This window comes from Oncorhynchus clarkii, chromosome 5 (genome assembly GCF_045791955.1).
Source record: "Oncorhynchus clarkii lewisi isolate Uvic-CL-2024 chromosome 5, UVic_Ocla_1.0, whole genome shotgun sequence".
In the NCBI taxonomy this organism is placed as follows: domain Eukaryota; kingdom Metazoa; phylum Chordata; class Actinopteri; order Salmoniformes; family Salmonidae; genus Oncorhynchus; species Oncorhynchus clarkii.
This window is the reverse complement of record NC_092151.1, coordinates 97683293-97700011: the sequence shown is the minus strand read 5'-3', so window position 1 is coordinate 97700011 and position 16719 is coordinate 97683293. Positions and strand designations below refer to the sequence as shown.

Below are 16719 nucleotides of genomic sequence, written 5' to 3'. Positions count from 1 at the left end.
TGAAAGGCTGGTCATGGCTCACATCAACACCATCATCCCAGAAAACCTAGACCCACTCAAATTTGCATACCGCCCCAACAGATGCACAGATGCAAAATCTATTGTACTCCACACTGCCTGTTCCCACCTGGACAAAAGGAACACCTATGTGAGAATGCTATTCATTGACAACAGCTCAGCGTTCAACACCATAGTGCCCTCAAAGCTCATCAATAAGCTAAGGACCCTGGGACTAATTACCTCCCTCTGAAACTGGATCTTGGACTTCTGACGGGCCGCCCCCAGGTGGTGAGGGTAGGTAGCAACACATCCGCCACGCTGATCCTCAACACAGGGGCCCCTCAGGGGTGCATGCTCAGTCCCCTCCTGTACTCCCTGTTCACTCATGACTGCCACGGCCAGGCACGACTCCAACACCATCACTAAATTAGCCGATGACACAACAGTGGTAGGCCTAATCACCGACAACGATTAGACAGCCTATAGGGAGGAGGTCAGAGACCTGGCCGTGTGGTGCCAGGATAACAACCTCTCCCTCAACGTGATCAAGAAAAAGGAGATGATTGTGGACTATTAGGAAAAAGAGGACCGAGCACGCCCCCATTCACATCGACGGGCTGCAGTGGAGCAGCCTGAGAGCTTCAAGTTCCTTGGTGTCCACATCACAAACAAACTAAGACCGAGACAGTCGTGAAGAGGGCACGACATAACCTATTCCCCCTCAGGAGACTGAAAAGATTTGGCATGGGTCCTCAGATCCTCAAAAGGTTTTAACAGCTTCTACCCCCAAGCCATGAGACTCCTGAACATCTAGTCAAATGTCTACCCAGACTATTTGCATTGCCCCCCCCCTTTTTTACACTGCTGCTACTCTCTGTTGTCATCTATGCATAGTCACTTTAATAACTCTACCTACACGTGCATACTACCTCAACTAACCGGTGCCCCCGCAAATTGACTCTGTATTGGTAACCCCCTGTATATTGCCTCACTATTGTTATTTTACTGCTGCTCTTTAATTACTTGTTACTGTTATCTCTTATTCTTATCTGTATTTTTTTTAAACTGCATTGTTCATTAGGGCTCATAAATAAGCATTTCAATGTAAGGTACACCTGTTGTATTCGGCGCATGTGACGAATAAAATGTAGTTTGATTTTGATTTGAAACACACGGGAAGCACTGTCTTGTTTGAGAGCCGAGTCGCAGCCTTGCAGCGCCACCGGAAGCATCACATACATGGATGTCTATGAGGACTTGTGTCTGTATTCTGCAGGTAAATGTTGGCGCAGAGTGGAACAAATCAGCTCACATTCCTGCTGAGTACAGAGAGAGCAGGGCTCCGCGTCTGTCTGAACTCACTGGTACAGATCAATAGACTGTCTGACTGAACTCACTGCTACAGATCAATAGACTGTCTGACTGAACTCACTACTACAGATCAATAGAGTGTCTGAACTCACTGCTACAGATCAATAAACTGTCTGACGGAACTCACTACTACAGATCAATAGACTGTCTGAACTCACTACTACAGATCAATAGACTGTCTGAACTCACTGCTACAGATCAATAGACTGTCTGACTGAACTCACTACTACAGATCAATAGACTGTCTGACTGAACTCACTGCTACAGATTAATAGATTGTCTGAACTCTCTACTACAGATCAATAGACTGTCTGAACTCACTGCTACAGATCAATAGACTGTCTGAACTCACTACTACAGATCAATAGACTGCCTGAACTCACTACTACAGATCAATAGACTGTCTGACTGAACTCACTGCTACAGATCAATAGACTGCCTGAACTCACTACTACAGATCAATAGACTGTCTGACTTAACTCAATGCTACAGATCAATAGACTGTCTGACTGAACTCACTACTACAGATCAATAGACTGCCTGAACTCAATGCTACAGATCAATAGACTGTCTGACTGAACTCACTGCTACAGATCAATAGACTGTCTGACTGAACTCTCTACTACAGATCAATAGACTGTCTGACTGAACTCAATGCTACAGATCAATACTGTCTCTCTGACTGAACTCAATGCTACAGATCAATAGACTGTCTGAACTCACTGCTACAGATCAATAGACTGTCTGACTGAACTCACTGCTACAGATCAATAGACTGCCTGAACTCACTACTACAGATCAATAGACTGTCTGACTGAACTCACTGCTACAGATCAATAGACTGCCTGAACTCACTACTACAGATCAATAGACTGTCTGAACTCACTGCTACAGATCAATAGACTGTCTGAACTCACTGCTACAGATCAATAGACTGTCTGACTGAACTCACTACTACAGATCAATAGACTGTCTGACTGAACTCACTGCTACAGATTAATAGACTGTCTGACTGAACTCTCTACTACAGATCAATAGACTGTCTGAACTCACAGCTACAGATCAATAGACTGTCTGAACTCACTACTACAGATCAATAGACTGCCTGAACTCACTACTACAGATCAATAGACTGTCTGACTGAACTCACTGCTACAGATCAATAGACTGCCTGAACTCACTACTACAGATCAATAGACTGTCTGACTGAACTCACTGCTACAGATCAATAGACTGTCTGACTGAACTCTCTACTACAGATCAATAGACTGTCTGACTGAACTCAATGCTACAGATCAATACTGTCTCTCTGACTGAACTCAATGCTACAGATCAATAGACTGTCTGAACTCACTGCTACAGATCAATACTGTCTGACTGAACTCACTACTACAGATCAATAGACTGTCTGACTGAACTCACTGCTACAGATCAATAGACTGCCTGAACTCACTACTACAGATCAATAGACTGTCTGAACTCACTGCTACAGATCAATAGACTGTCTGAACTCACTACTACAGATCAATAGACTGTCTGACTTAACTCAATGCTACAGATCAATAGACTGTCTGAACTCACTGCTACAGATCAATAGACTGTCTGACTGAACTCACTGCTACAGATCAATAGACTGTCTGAACTCACTGCTACAGATCAATAGACTGTCTGAACTCAATGCTACAGATCAATAGACTGTCTGACTGAACTCACTGCTACAGATCAATAGACTGTCTGACTGAACTCACTGCTACAGATCAATAGACTGTCTGAACTCACTGCTACAGATCAATAAACTGTCTGACGGAACTCACTACTACAGATCAATAGACTGTCTGAACTCAATGCTACAGATCAATAGACTGTCTGAACTCAATTCTACAGATCAATAGACTGTCTGAACTCTCTGCTACAGATCAATAGATTGTCTGAACTCTCTACTACAGATCAATAGACTGTCTGAACTCACTGCTACAGATCAATAGACTGTCTGAACTCACTACTACAGATCAATAGACTGCCTGAACTCACTACTACAGATCAATAGACTGTCTGACTGAACTCACTGCTACAGATCAATAGACTGCCTGAACTCACTACTACAGATCAATAGACTGTCTGACTTAACTCAATGCTACAGATCAATAGACTGTCTGACTGAACTCACTACTACAGATCAATAGACTGCCTGAACTCAATGCTACAGATCAATAGACTGTCTGACTGAACTCACTGCTACAGATCAATAGACTGTCTGACTGAACTCTCTACTACAGATCAATAGACTGTCTGACTGAACTCAATGCTACAGATCAATACTGTCTCTCTGACTGAACTCAATGCTACAGATCAATAGACTGTCTGAACTCACTGCTACAGATCAATACTGTCTGACTGAACTCACTACTACAGATCAATAGACTGTCTGACTGAACTCACTGCTACAGATCAATAGACTGCCTGAACTCACTACTACAGATCAATAGACTGTCTGAACTCACTGCTACAGATCAATAGACTGTCTGAACTCACTACTACAGATCAATAGACTGTCTGACTTAACTCAATGCTACAGATCAATAGACTGTCTGAACTCACTGCTACAGATCAATAGACTGTCTGACTGAACTCACTGCTACAGATCAATAGACTGTCTGAACTCACTGCTTCAGATCAATAGACTGTCTGAACTCAATGCTACAGATCAATAGACTGTCTGACTGAACTCACTGCTACAGATCAATAGACTGTCTGAACTCACTGCTACAGATCAATAGACTGTCTGAACTCACTGCTACAGATCAATAAACTGTCTGACGGAACTCACTACTACAGATCAATAGACTGTCTGAACTCAATGCTACAGATCAATAGACTGTCTGAACTCTCTGCTACAGATCAATAGACTAGTTGAGTCTATTGAAACAGGGCCAGTCTGTTTGTTCAATCTTGCCAACTCATTGTCATGCAAAATTGTTTGGCTTGACAATAAGCAATGTAATCTACATGGAAATGATTATTGAAGTAAGAACATTGTAGGAAGTATAATTTTATTAAAGCTTATGCTGACAGTTCTGACCACTAAGTAGCTGATATTACAAGCATTCTGTTTACTGTCGGTCATCATCGTATGTTATTGTATTTTATTTTGATGACAGTCACATGAATGAATGATGACACTGACATACAGTACAATCTATCATAAACATTTTCCAAACTCCCCAATGCAACTGCATCGTTGACATATTCACAATTATTAATTACAAGGAAAGAGAGTGGGCAAACATAAAATGTAAATGTAACATTAACACAATTAAAATGTGTGTTTGTTTTGATTTGATTTCTATGGTTGGATCACACACGTGCAGCGCAGTCCTGAAAGACAACATGGGGAAAGGCATTAAGGTTGCTACAATTTGTACCTACAGTACAGTTAAGAGGCGCTTCTTTTGAAACTCGAACACTTCATTGAAGGGAAGGTAACTTTGGAGTGTCAGTCATGTGAGGTTGGATGTTCTGGTTCAGTCTGTCATCACACAGTTCAATATACACCTGAACTTGTTTAACACACAGTACAGGTGAGTACAGTATAACGCGGGCTACGTCCCAAATGGCACCCTAATCTGTTTATAGTGCACTACAGTAGGACCCAAATAAAATGACCCGCGGGGCGCTAGTTGGGGAACCCTGCTTTAGAATCATGGAGGGAAGAAGCCTCTGGCATATGTCCTCTCATCATGATAAACAATAACAATATGCATCCCAAATGGCACCCTATTCACCATATAGTGCACTACTGTTGACCAGGGCCCATAGGGAATATAGGGATCAGGGCCCATAGGGAACATAGGGATCAGGGCCCATAGGGAATATAGGGAACAGGGCCCATAGGGAATATAGGGAACAGGGCCCATAGGGAATATAGGGAACAGGGCCCATAGGGAATATAGGGAACAGGGCACATAGAGAACATAGGGATCAGGGCCCATAGGGAATATAGGAATCAGGGCCCATAGGGAAAATAGGAATCAGGGCCCATATGGAATATAGGGATCAGGGCCCATAGGGAACAGGGCCCATAGGGAATATAGGGAACAGGGCCCATAGGGAATATAGGGAACAAGGCCCATAGGGAATATAGGGATCAAAGCCCATAGGGAACATAGGGATCAGGGCCCATAGGGAATATAGGGATCAGGGCCAATAGGGAATATAGGGATCAAAGCCCAAAGGGAATAAAGCGATCAGGGTCCATAGGGAATATAGGGATCAAAGCCCATAGGGAATATAGGGATCAGGGCCCATATGGAATATAGGGACCAGGGCCCATAGGGAACAGGGCCCATAGGGAAAATAGGGATCAGGGCCAATAGGGAAAATAGGGATCAGGGCCCATATGCAATATAGGGATCAGGGCCCATAGGTAACAGGGCCCATAGGGAATATAGGGAACAGGGCCCATAGGGAATATAGGGATCAAAGCCCATAGGGAACATAGGGATCAGGGCCCATAGGGAAAATAGGGATCAGGGCCCATAGGGAATATAGGGATCAGGGCCCATAGGGAACAGGGCCCATAGGGAATATAGGGAACAGGGCCCATAGGGAATATAGGGATCATGGCCCATAGGAAATATAGGGATCAGGGCCCATAGGGAGCAGGGCCCATAGTGAACATAGGGATCAGGGCCCATAGGGAATATAGGGATCAGGGCCCATATGGAACAGGGCCCATAGGGAATATAGGGATCAGGGCCCATAGAGAATATAGGGATCAGGGCCCATAGGGAATATAGGGATCAGGGCCCATAGGGAATATAGGGATCAGGGCCCATAGGGAACATAGGGATCAGAGCCCATAGGGAACATAGGGATCATGGCCCATAGGGATCAGGGCCCATAGGGAACATAGGGACCAGGGGGCGTAGGGATCAGGGCCCATAGGGGACGTAGGGATCAGGGCCCATAGGGAACATAGGAATCAGAGCCAATAGGGAACAGGGCCCATAGGGAATATAGGGATCAGGGCCCATAGGGAACAGGGCCCATAGGGAATATAGGGATCAGGGCCCATAGGGAACAGGGCCCATAGAGAACATAGGAATCAGAGCCCATAGGAAACATAGGGATCAGGGCCCATAGGGAACATAGGGACCAGGGCCCATAGGGAATATATGGATCAGAGCCCATAGGGAACATAGGGATCAGGGCCCATAGGGAATATAGGGATCAGAGCCCATAGGGAATAAAGGGATCAGAGCCCATAGGGAACAGGGCCCATAGGGGACGTAGGGATCAGGGCCCATAGGGAATGTAGGGATCAGGGCCCATAGGGAATGTAGGGATCAGGGCCCCACTATATAGGGAATAGGGTGCCATAGGGTGCCATCAGGCAATACTTATACAGAGGTATAAACATGTCACAAGGCTCTTTGTTTGTGTTCAGTGCTGCTAGGGACAGACATACAGTTGAAGTCGGAAGTTTACATACACTTAGGTTGACTATGCCTTTAAACATCTTGAAAAATTCAAGAAAATGATTTAATGGCTTTAGAAGCTTCTGATAGGCTAATTAACATAATTTGAGTCAATTGGAGGTGTATCTGTGGATGTATTTCAAGGCCTACCTTCAAACTCAGTGACTCTATGCTTGACATCATGTGAAAATCAAAAGACCTCAGAATTTTGTTTTTGTAGACCTCCATAAGTCTGGTTCATCCTTGGGAGCAATTTCCAAACGCCTGAAGGTACCACGTTCATCTGTACAAGCAATAGTACGCAAGTATAAACACCATGGGACCACGCATGCGTCATCGTTCTGTCTCCTAGAGATGAACGTACTTTGGTGCAAAAAGTGCAAATCAATCCCAGAACAATAGCAAAGGACCTTGTGAAGATGCTGGAGGAAACAGGTACAAAAGTATCTATATCCACAGTAAAACAAGTTCTATATCGACATAACCTGAAAGGCCGCTCAGCAAGGAAGAAGCTATTGCTCCAAAACCGCCATAAAAAAGCCAGACTACGGTTTGCAACTGCACATTGGGACAAAGATCATACTTTTTGGAGAAATGTCCTCTGGTCTGATGAAACAAAAATAGAACTGTTAGGCCATAATGACCATTGTTATGTTTGGAGGAAAAGGGGGGATGCTTGCAAGCCGAAGAACACCATCCCATCCGTGAAGCACGGGGGCGGCAGCATTATGTTGTGGGGGGTGCTTTGCTGCAGGAGGGACTGGTGCACTTCACAAAATGGATGGCATCATGAGGCAGGAAAATTATGTGGATATATTGAAGCAACAAATAAACAGCAAATAAAACAGCAGATAAAACAGTTGTTAACAGATCATAGCAGATAAAACAGTTGTTAATAGATCATAGCAGAAAAAACAGTTGTTAACAGATCATAGCAGATAAAACAGTTGTTTACAACAAATCATAGAAGATCTGTCTCCGGTTGAATCCTATAAAGATCCAGGTAAAGTATTTCACTGGTCCCAGATCAGCAACAGGTTCTAATCTGGAGGGTGAGGATGTCTTCAGAGCAGAGGTCCATTCTGAATGTTAGGTCACTGCCAAACAGAGATTTTGTGTCTGAAAATTACAGATTGACTGAAGGACCACAGAGATGGTCTCAAAGAACATCTACAACTTGTCTGTCTTTTTATGGATGCAACTTGTCCGAAAATAGTTGACTTGAGTTTAATTTACGACAAGACAAAAACAGACACTATGATTTAATCCATATTGATGGGTCTTTGTGTGGCTGAAGCCTTATGGTTTAAATCGGCTGTCGGTCCTCCAGTCCAGCGGGGGCGCTGTGCAGTTAGATGGGGATAGAGACGATGGTCGGTAACTTCCCAATAGGAGGAGGGTTGTATTTCTCTATTCTCATTAGGCGACGTAGGACGTCATCTCTGTCCCTAGGCCAGCTGTAGACATGAGTGTTCTGGAGCCATGTAGGGACGTGACACTGAGGGAGAGAGAGAGGAGTGAGCTTCACAAGAAACACTACTACAGATGAATGAGACAGATATTTCACCGGATGTATAAATGTGAGACATCCGGTTGGCGTTTCCTCTCACTACCAAATATGGTGATGAGAGGAAGCCCGTTTGCCGGCAGTGGGAGAAGGTTGAGATGGATTTTGGCCGAAATTCTGCTAATTTCCTCATCAATGAAACATTTGATCTCCATACAGTTTTCTGTTTCCAAAACTAGAATCTATAAGACACAGAGTGCACTACGTTTGGTAGATTTGACTTACCTAAGTGTGTATAGAGATGACATTGTTTAGAACGAGTGCACTAAATAGTGGCCGTTTTCCTAATGAACGTCATGCATATTTATAAGGCACAAATGGTCTTCATTTTACAGGTGGTAGCTAGCTAGCTAGTTTGTCCCAAGTAGATAGTAACAAATAGTTACTTAAAGTTAGCTACATCAACTCAAGTGTTGAAGTCCCTCTTCTCCAACAATCCAGTCCAACGTCTGCATCTCATTTTGAACTAAATGTGAATATGATGGACATGTATTTTATTGACGTCACAAAGTCATCTAATTGATATCTGATAGACCAATAAACGCGGCTTTGAAAAACCCATCTCAACACTTGATCCAATCTACTCGGCACACTCCCACCTACTCGGCACACTCCCATTGGAAACGACAAGATGTGGTCTATCTTAGTAGAATATCTTTGACACAACTGTAGACCAAGTATGGGTAGCTGCAGGCCAGTATGGTGACTGGAGTATGGGTAGCTGCAGCCCAATATGATGACTGGAGTATGGGTAGCTGTAGCCCAAAATGGTGACTGGAGTATGGGTAGCTTCAGGCCAATATGGTGACTGGAGTATGGGTAGATGCAGCCCAATATGGTGACTGGAGTATGGGTAGCTGTCCCCCAGTATGGTGACTGGAGTATGGGTAGCTGCAGGCCAATATGGTGACTGGAGTATGGGTAGCTGCAGCCCAATATGGTGACTTGAGTATGGGTAGCTGCAGGACAATATGGTGACTGGAGTATGGGTAGCTGCAGCCCAATATGGTGACTGGAGTATGGGTATCTGCAGGACAATATGGTGACTGGAGTATGGGTATCTGCAGCCCAGTATGGTGACTGGAGTATGGGTAGCTGTCCCCCAGTATGGTGACTGGAGTATGGGTAGCTGCAGGACAATATGGTGACTGGAGTATGGGTAGCTGCAGCCCAGTATGGTGACTGGAGTATGGGTAGCTGTCCCCCAGTATGGTGATTGGAGTATGGGTAGCTGTCCCGCAGTATGGTGACTGGAGTATGGGTAGCTGCAGGACAATATGGTGACTGGAGTATGGGTATCTGCAGCCCAGTATGGTGACTGGAGTATGGGTAGCTGTCCCCCAGTATGGTGACTGGAGTATGGGTAGCTGCAGGATAATATGGTGACTGGAGTATGGGTAGCTGCAGCCCAGTATGGTGACTGGAGTATGGGTAGCTGTCCCCCAGTATGGTGATTGGAGTATGGGTAGCTGTCCCGCAGTATGGTGACTGGAGTATGGGTAGCTGTCCCCCAGTATGGTGACTGGAGTATGGGTAGCTGTCCCCCAGTATGGTGACTGGAGTATGGGTAGCTGTCCCCCAGTATGGTGACTGGAGTATGGGTAGCTGCAGGACAATATGGTGACTTGAGTATGGGTAGCTGTCCCCCAGTATGGTGACTGGAGTATGGGTAGCTGTCCCCCAGTATGGTGACTGGAGTATGGGTAGTTGTCCCCCAGTATGGTGACTGGAGTATGGGTATATGCAGCCCAGTATGATGACTGGAGTATGGGTAGCTGTCCCCCAGGATGGTGACTGGAGTATGGGTAGCTGTCCCACCGTATGGTGACTGGAGTATGGGTAGCTGCAGGACAATATGGTGACTGGAGTATAGGTAGCTGCAGGACAATATGGTGACTTGAGTATGGGTAGCTGTCCCCAAGTATTGTGACTGGAGTATGGGTAGCTGCAGCCAAGTATGGTGACTGGAGTATGGATAGCTGTCCCCCAGTATGGTGACTGGAGTATGGGTAGCTTTCCCCCAGTATGGTGACTGGAGTATGGGTAGCTGCAGGACAATATGGTGACTTGAGTATGGGTAGCTGTCCCCCAGTATGGTGATTGGAGTATGGGTAGCTGTCCCGCAGTATGTGACTGGAGTATGGGTAGCTGCAGGACAATATGGTGACTTGAGTATGGGTAGCTGTCCCCCAGTATGGTGACTGGAGTATGGGTAGCTGTCCCCCAGTATGGTGACTGGAGTATGGGTAGCTGTCCCCCAGTATGGTGACTGGAGTATGGGTAGCTGCAGGACAATATGGTGACTTGAGTATGGGTAGCTGTCCCCCAGTATGGTGACTGGAGTATGGGTAGCTGTCCCCCAGTATGGTGATTGGAGTATGGGTAGTTTTCCCCCAGTATGGTGACTGGAGTATGGGTATATGCAGCCCAGTATGATGACTGGAGTATGGGTAGCTGTCCCCCAGGATGGTGACTGGAGTATGGGTAGCTGTCCCACCGTATGGTGACTGGAGTATGGGTAGCTGCAGGACAATATGGTGACTGGAGTATATGTAGCTGCAGGACAATATGGTGACTTGAGTATGGGTAGCTGTCCCCAAGTATTGTGACTGGAGTATGGGTAGCTGCAGCCAAGTATGGTGACTGGAGTATGGATAGCTGTCCCCCAGTATGGTGACTGGAGTATGGGTAGCTTTCCCCCAGTATGGTGACTGGAGTATGGGTAACTGCAGGACAATATGGTGACTGGAGTATGGGTATCTGCAGCCCAGTATGGTGACTGGAGTATGGGTAGCTGTCCCACAGTATGGTGACTGGAGTATGGGTAGCTGCAGGACAATATGGTGACTGGAGTATGGGTAGCTGCAGGACAATATGGTGACTGGAGTACGGGTAGCCGCAGGACAATATGGTGACTTGAGTATGGGTAGCTGTCCCCCAGTATGGTGACTGGAGTATGGGTAGATGCAGACCAATATGGTGACTGGAGTATGGGTAGCTGTAGCCCAAAATGGTGACTGGAGTATGGGTAGCTGCAGGACAATATGGTGACTGGAGTATGGATAGCTGTCACCCAGTATGGTCACTGGAGTATGGGTAGCTGTCCCCCAGTATGGTGACTGGAGTATGGGTAACTGCAGGACAATATGGTGACTGGAGTATGGGTATCTGCAGCCCAGTATGGTGACTGGAGTATGGGTAGCTGTCCCACATTATGGTGATTGGAGTATGGGTAGCTGTCCCCCAGTATGGTGACTGGAGTATGGGTAACTGCAGGACAATATGGTGACTGGAGTATGGGTATCTGCAGCCCAGTATGGTGACTGGAGTATGGGTAGCTGTCCCACAGTATGGTGACTGGAGTATGGGTAGCTGTCCCACAGTATGGTGACTGGAGTATGGGTAGCTGCAGGACAATATGGTGACTTGAGTATGGGTAGCTGCCCCCCAGTATTGTGACTGGAGTATGGGTAGCTGCAGCCCAGTATGGTGACTGGAGTATGGGTAGCTGTCCCCCAGTATGGTGACTGGAGTATGGGTAGATGCAGCCCAAAATGGTGACTGGAGTATGGGTAGCTGCAGAACAATATGGTGACAGGAGTATGGTAGCTGCAGGACAATATGGTGACTGGAGTATGGTTAGCTGTCCCCCAGTGTGGTGACTGGAGTATGGGTAGCTGCAGGACAATATGACGACTTGAGTATGGGTAGCTGCAGGACAACATGACGACTTGAGTATGGGTAGCTGCAGGACAATATGGTGACTTGAGTATGGGTAGCTGCAGCCCAATATGGTGACTGGAGTATGGGTAGCTGCAGGACAATATGGTGACTGGAGTATGGGTAGCTGCAGCCCAGTATGGTGACTGGAGTATGGGTACCTGTCCCCCAGTATGGTGACTGGAGTATGGGTAGATGCAGCCATATATGGTGACTGGAGTATGGGTAGCTGTCCCCCAGTATGGTGACAGGAGTATGGGTAGCTGTCCCACAGTATGGTGACTGGAGTATGGGTAGCTGCAGGACAATATGGTGACTTGAGTATGGGTAGCTGCAGGACAATATGGTGACTTGAGTATGGGTAGCTGCAGGACAATATGGTGACTTGAGTATGGGTAGCTGTCCCCAGTAGTGTGACTTGAGTATGGGTAGCTGCAGCCCAGTATGCTGACTGGAGTATGGGTAGCTGTCCCCCAGGATGGTGACTGGAGTATGGGTAGCTGCAGCCCAGTATGGTGACTGGAGTATGGGTAGCTGTCCCCCATTATGGTGACTGGAGTATGGGTAGCTGTCCCGCAGTATGGTGACTGGAGTATGGGTAGCTGCAGGACAATATGGTAACTGGAGTATGGGTAGCTGCAGGACAATATGTTGACTTGAGTATGGGTAGCTGCAGGACAATATGGTGACTTGAGTACGGGTAGCTGTCCCCCAGTATGGTGACTGGAGTATGGGTATCCGCAGCACAGTATGGTGACTGGAGTATGGGTAGCTGTCCCACAGTATGGCGACTGGAGTATGGGTAGCTGCAGCCCAGTATGGTGATTGGAGTATGGGTAGCTGTCCCCCAGTATGGTGACTGGAGTATGGGTAGATGCAGCCCGAAATGGTGACTGGAGTATGGGTAGCTGCGGGACAATATGGTGACAGGAGTATGGGTAGCTGCAGGACAATATGGTGAATGGAGTATGGGTAGCTGCAGCCCAATATGGTGACTGGAGTATGGGTAGCTGCAGGACAATATGGTGACTGGAGTATGGGTAGCTGCAGCCCGATATGGTGACTGGAGTATGGGTAGCTGCAGCCCAACATGGTGACTGGAGTATGGGTAGCTGCAGCCCAATATGGTGACTGGAGTATGGGTAGCTGCAGCCCAATATGGTGACTGGAGTATGGGTAGATGCAGCCCAATATGGTGACTGGAGTATGGGTAGCTGTCCCCCAGTATGGTGACAGGAGTATGGGTAGCTGTCCCGCAGAATGGTGACTGGAGTATGGGTAGCTGCAGGACAATATGGTGACTTGAGTATGGGTAGCTGCAGGACATGATGGTGACTTGAGCATGGGTAACTGCAGGACAATATGGTGACTTGAGTATGGGTAGCTGTCCCCCAGTATTGTGACTGGAGTATGGGTAGCTGCAGCCCAGTATGGTGACTGGAGTATGGGTAGCTGTCCCCAAGGATGGTGCCTGGAGTATGAGTTGCTGCAGCCCAGTATGGTGACTGGAGTATGGGTCGCTGCGGGACAATATGGTGACTTGAGTATGGGTAGCTGCAGGACAATAATCGTGACTTGAGTATGAGTAGCTGTCCCCCAATATGGTGACTGAAGAATGGGTAGCTGCAGCCCAGTATGGTGACTGGAGTATGGGTAGCTGTCCCCCGGTATGGTGACTGGAGTATGGGTAGCTGCAGGACAATATGGTGACTTGAGTATGGGTAGCTGCAGGACAATATGGTGACAGGAGTATGGGTAGCTGTCCCCCAGTATGGTGATTGGAGTATGGGTAGCTGTCCCCCAGTATGGTGACTGGAGTATGGGTATATGCAGGACAATATGGTGACTTGAGTATGGGTAGCTGCAGGACAATATGGTGACAGGAGTATGGGTAGCTGTCCCCCAGTATGGTGATTGGAGTATGGGTAGCTGTCCCCCAGTATGGTGACTGGAGTATGGGTATATGCAGCCCAAAATGGTGACTGGAGCATGGGTAGCTGCGGGACAATATGGTGACAGGAGTATGGGTAGCTGCAGGACAATATGGTGACTGGAGTATGGGTAGCTGCAGCCCAATATGGTGACTGGAGTATGGGTAGCTGCAGGACAATATGGTGACTGGAGTATGGGTAGCTGCAGCCCGATATGGTGACTGGAGTATGGGTAGCTGCAGCCCAATATGGTGACTGGAGTATGGGTAGCTGCAACCCAATATGGTGACTGGAGTATGGGTAGCTGCAGCCCAATATGGTGACTGGAGTATGGGTAGATGCAGCCCAATATGGTGACTGGAGTATGGGTAGCTGTCCCCCAGTATGGTGACTGGAGTACTGGTAGCTGGCCCCCATTATGGTGACTGGAGTATGGGTAGCTGCAGGACAATATGACGACTTGAGTATGGGTAGCTGCAGGACAACATGACGACTTAAGTATGGGTAGCTGCAGCCCAATATGGTGACTGGAGTATGGGTAGCTGCAGGACAATATGGTGACTGGAGTATGGGTAGCTGCAGCCCAGTATGGTGACTGGAGTATGGGTACCTGTCCCCCAGTATGGTGACTGGAGTATGGGTAGATGCAGCCATATATGGTGACTGGAGTATGGGTAGCTGTCCCCCAGTATGGTGACAGGAGTATGGGTAGCTGTCCTACAGTATGGTGACTGGAGTATGGGTAGCTGCAGGACAATATGGTGACTTGAGTATGGGTAGCTGTCCCCCAGTATGGTGACTGGAGTATGGGTAGATGCAGCCCGAAATGGTGACTGGAGTATGGGTAGCTGCGGGACAATATGGTGACAGGAGTATGGGTAGCTGCAGGACAATATGGTGAATGGAGTATGGGTAGCTGCAGCCCAATATGGTGACTGGAGTATGGGTAGCTGCAGGACAATATGGTGACTGGAGTATGGGTAGCTGCAGCCCGATATGGTGACTGGAGTATGGGTAGCTGCAGCCCAACATGGTGACTGGAGTATGGGTAGCTGCAGCCCAATATGGTGACTGGAGTATGGGTAGCTGCAGCCCAATATGGTGACTGGAGTATGGGTAGATGCAGCCCAATATGGTGACTGGAGTATGGGTAGCTGTCCCCCAGTATGGTGACAGGAGTATGGGTAGCTGTCCCGCAGAATGGTGACTGGAGTATGGGTAGCTGCAGGACAATATGGTGACTTGAGTATGGGTAGCTGCAGGACATGATGGTGACTTGAGCATGGGTAACTGCAGGACAATATGGTGACTTGAGTATGGGTAGCTGTCCCCCAGTATTGTGACTGGAGTATGGGTAGCTGCAGCCCAGTATGGTGACTGGAGTATGGGTAGCTGTCCCCAAGGATGGTGCCTGGAGTATGAGTTGCTGCAGCCCAGTATGGTGACTGGAGTATGGGTCGCTGCGGGACAATATGGTGACTTGAGTATGGGTAGCTGCAGGACAATAATGGTGACTTGAGTATGAGTAGCTGTCCCCCAATATGGTGACTGAAGAATGGGTAGCTGCAGCCCAGTATGGTGACTGGAGTATGGGTAGCTGTCCCCCGGTATGGTGACTGGAGTATGGGTAGCTGCAGGACAATATGGTGACTTGAGTATGGGTAGCTGCAGGACAATATGGTGACAGGAGTATGGGTAGCTGTCCCCCAGTATGGTGATTGGAGTATGGGTAGCTGTCCCCCAGTATGGTGACTGGAGTATGGGTATATGCAGGACAATATGGTGACTTGAGTATGGGTAGCTGCAGGACAATATGGTGACAGGAGTATGGGTAGCTGTCCCCCAGTATGGTGATTGGAGTATGGGTAGCTGTCCCCCAGTATGGTGACTGGAGTATGGGTATATGCAGCCCAAAATGGTGACTGGAGCATGGGTAGCTGCGGGACAATATGGTGACAGGAGTATGGGTAGCTGCAGGACAATATGGTGACTGGAGTATGGGTAGCTGCAGCCCAATATGGTGACTGGAGTATGGGTAGCTGCAGGACAATATGGTGACTGGAGTATGGGTAGCTGCAGCCCGATATGGTGACTGGAGTATGGGTAGCTGCAGCCCAATATGGTGACTGGAGTATGGGTAGCTGCAACCCAATATGGTGACTGGAGTATGGGTAGCTGCAGCCCAATATGGTGACTGGAGTATGGGTAGATGCAGCCCAATATGGTGACTGGAGTATGGGTAGCTGTCCCCCAGTATGGTGACTGGAGTACTGGTAGCTGGCCCCCATTATGGTGACTGGAGTATGGGTAGCTGCAGGACAATATGACGACTTGAGTATGGGTAGCTGCAGGACAACATGACGACTTGAGTATGGGTAGCTGCAGGACAATATGGTGACTTGAGTATGGGTAGCTGCAGCCCAATATGGTGACTGGAGTATGGGTAGCTGCAGGACAATATGGTGACTGGAGTATGGGTAGCTGCAGCCCAGTATGGTGACTGGAGTATGGGTACCTGTCCCCCAGTATGGTGACTGGAGTATGGGTAGATGCAGCCATATATGGTGACTGGAGTATGGGTAGCTGTCCCCCAGTATGGTGACAGGAGTATGGGTAGCTGTCCTACAGTATGGTGACTGGAGTATGGGTAGCT

The 16719-nt window shown here is 47.6% G+C and overlaps 1 protein-coding gene across 2 annotated transcripts in view; it reads right to left on the bottom strand.

Moving 5' to 3' along the window:
• Positions 1-4404: 4404 nt before the first annotated feature.
• LOC139409601 (TRAF3 interacting protein 2-like) overlaps positions 4405-16719 on the bottom strand; it is a 69618-nt gene continuing 57303 nt past the window's right edge. For both annotated transcript variants that reach the window (XM_071155010.1, XM_071155009.1), the window contains exon 10: positions 4405-8346. In XM_071155010.1, the coding sequence (XP_071011111.1) occupies positions 8200-8346 (147 nt within the window). In that variant the 3' untranslated portion in view covers positions 4405-8199. The remainder of the gene's footprint in view (positions 8347-16719) is intronic.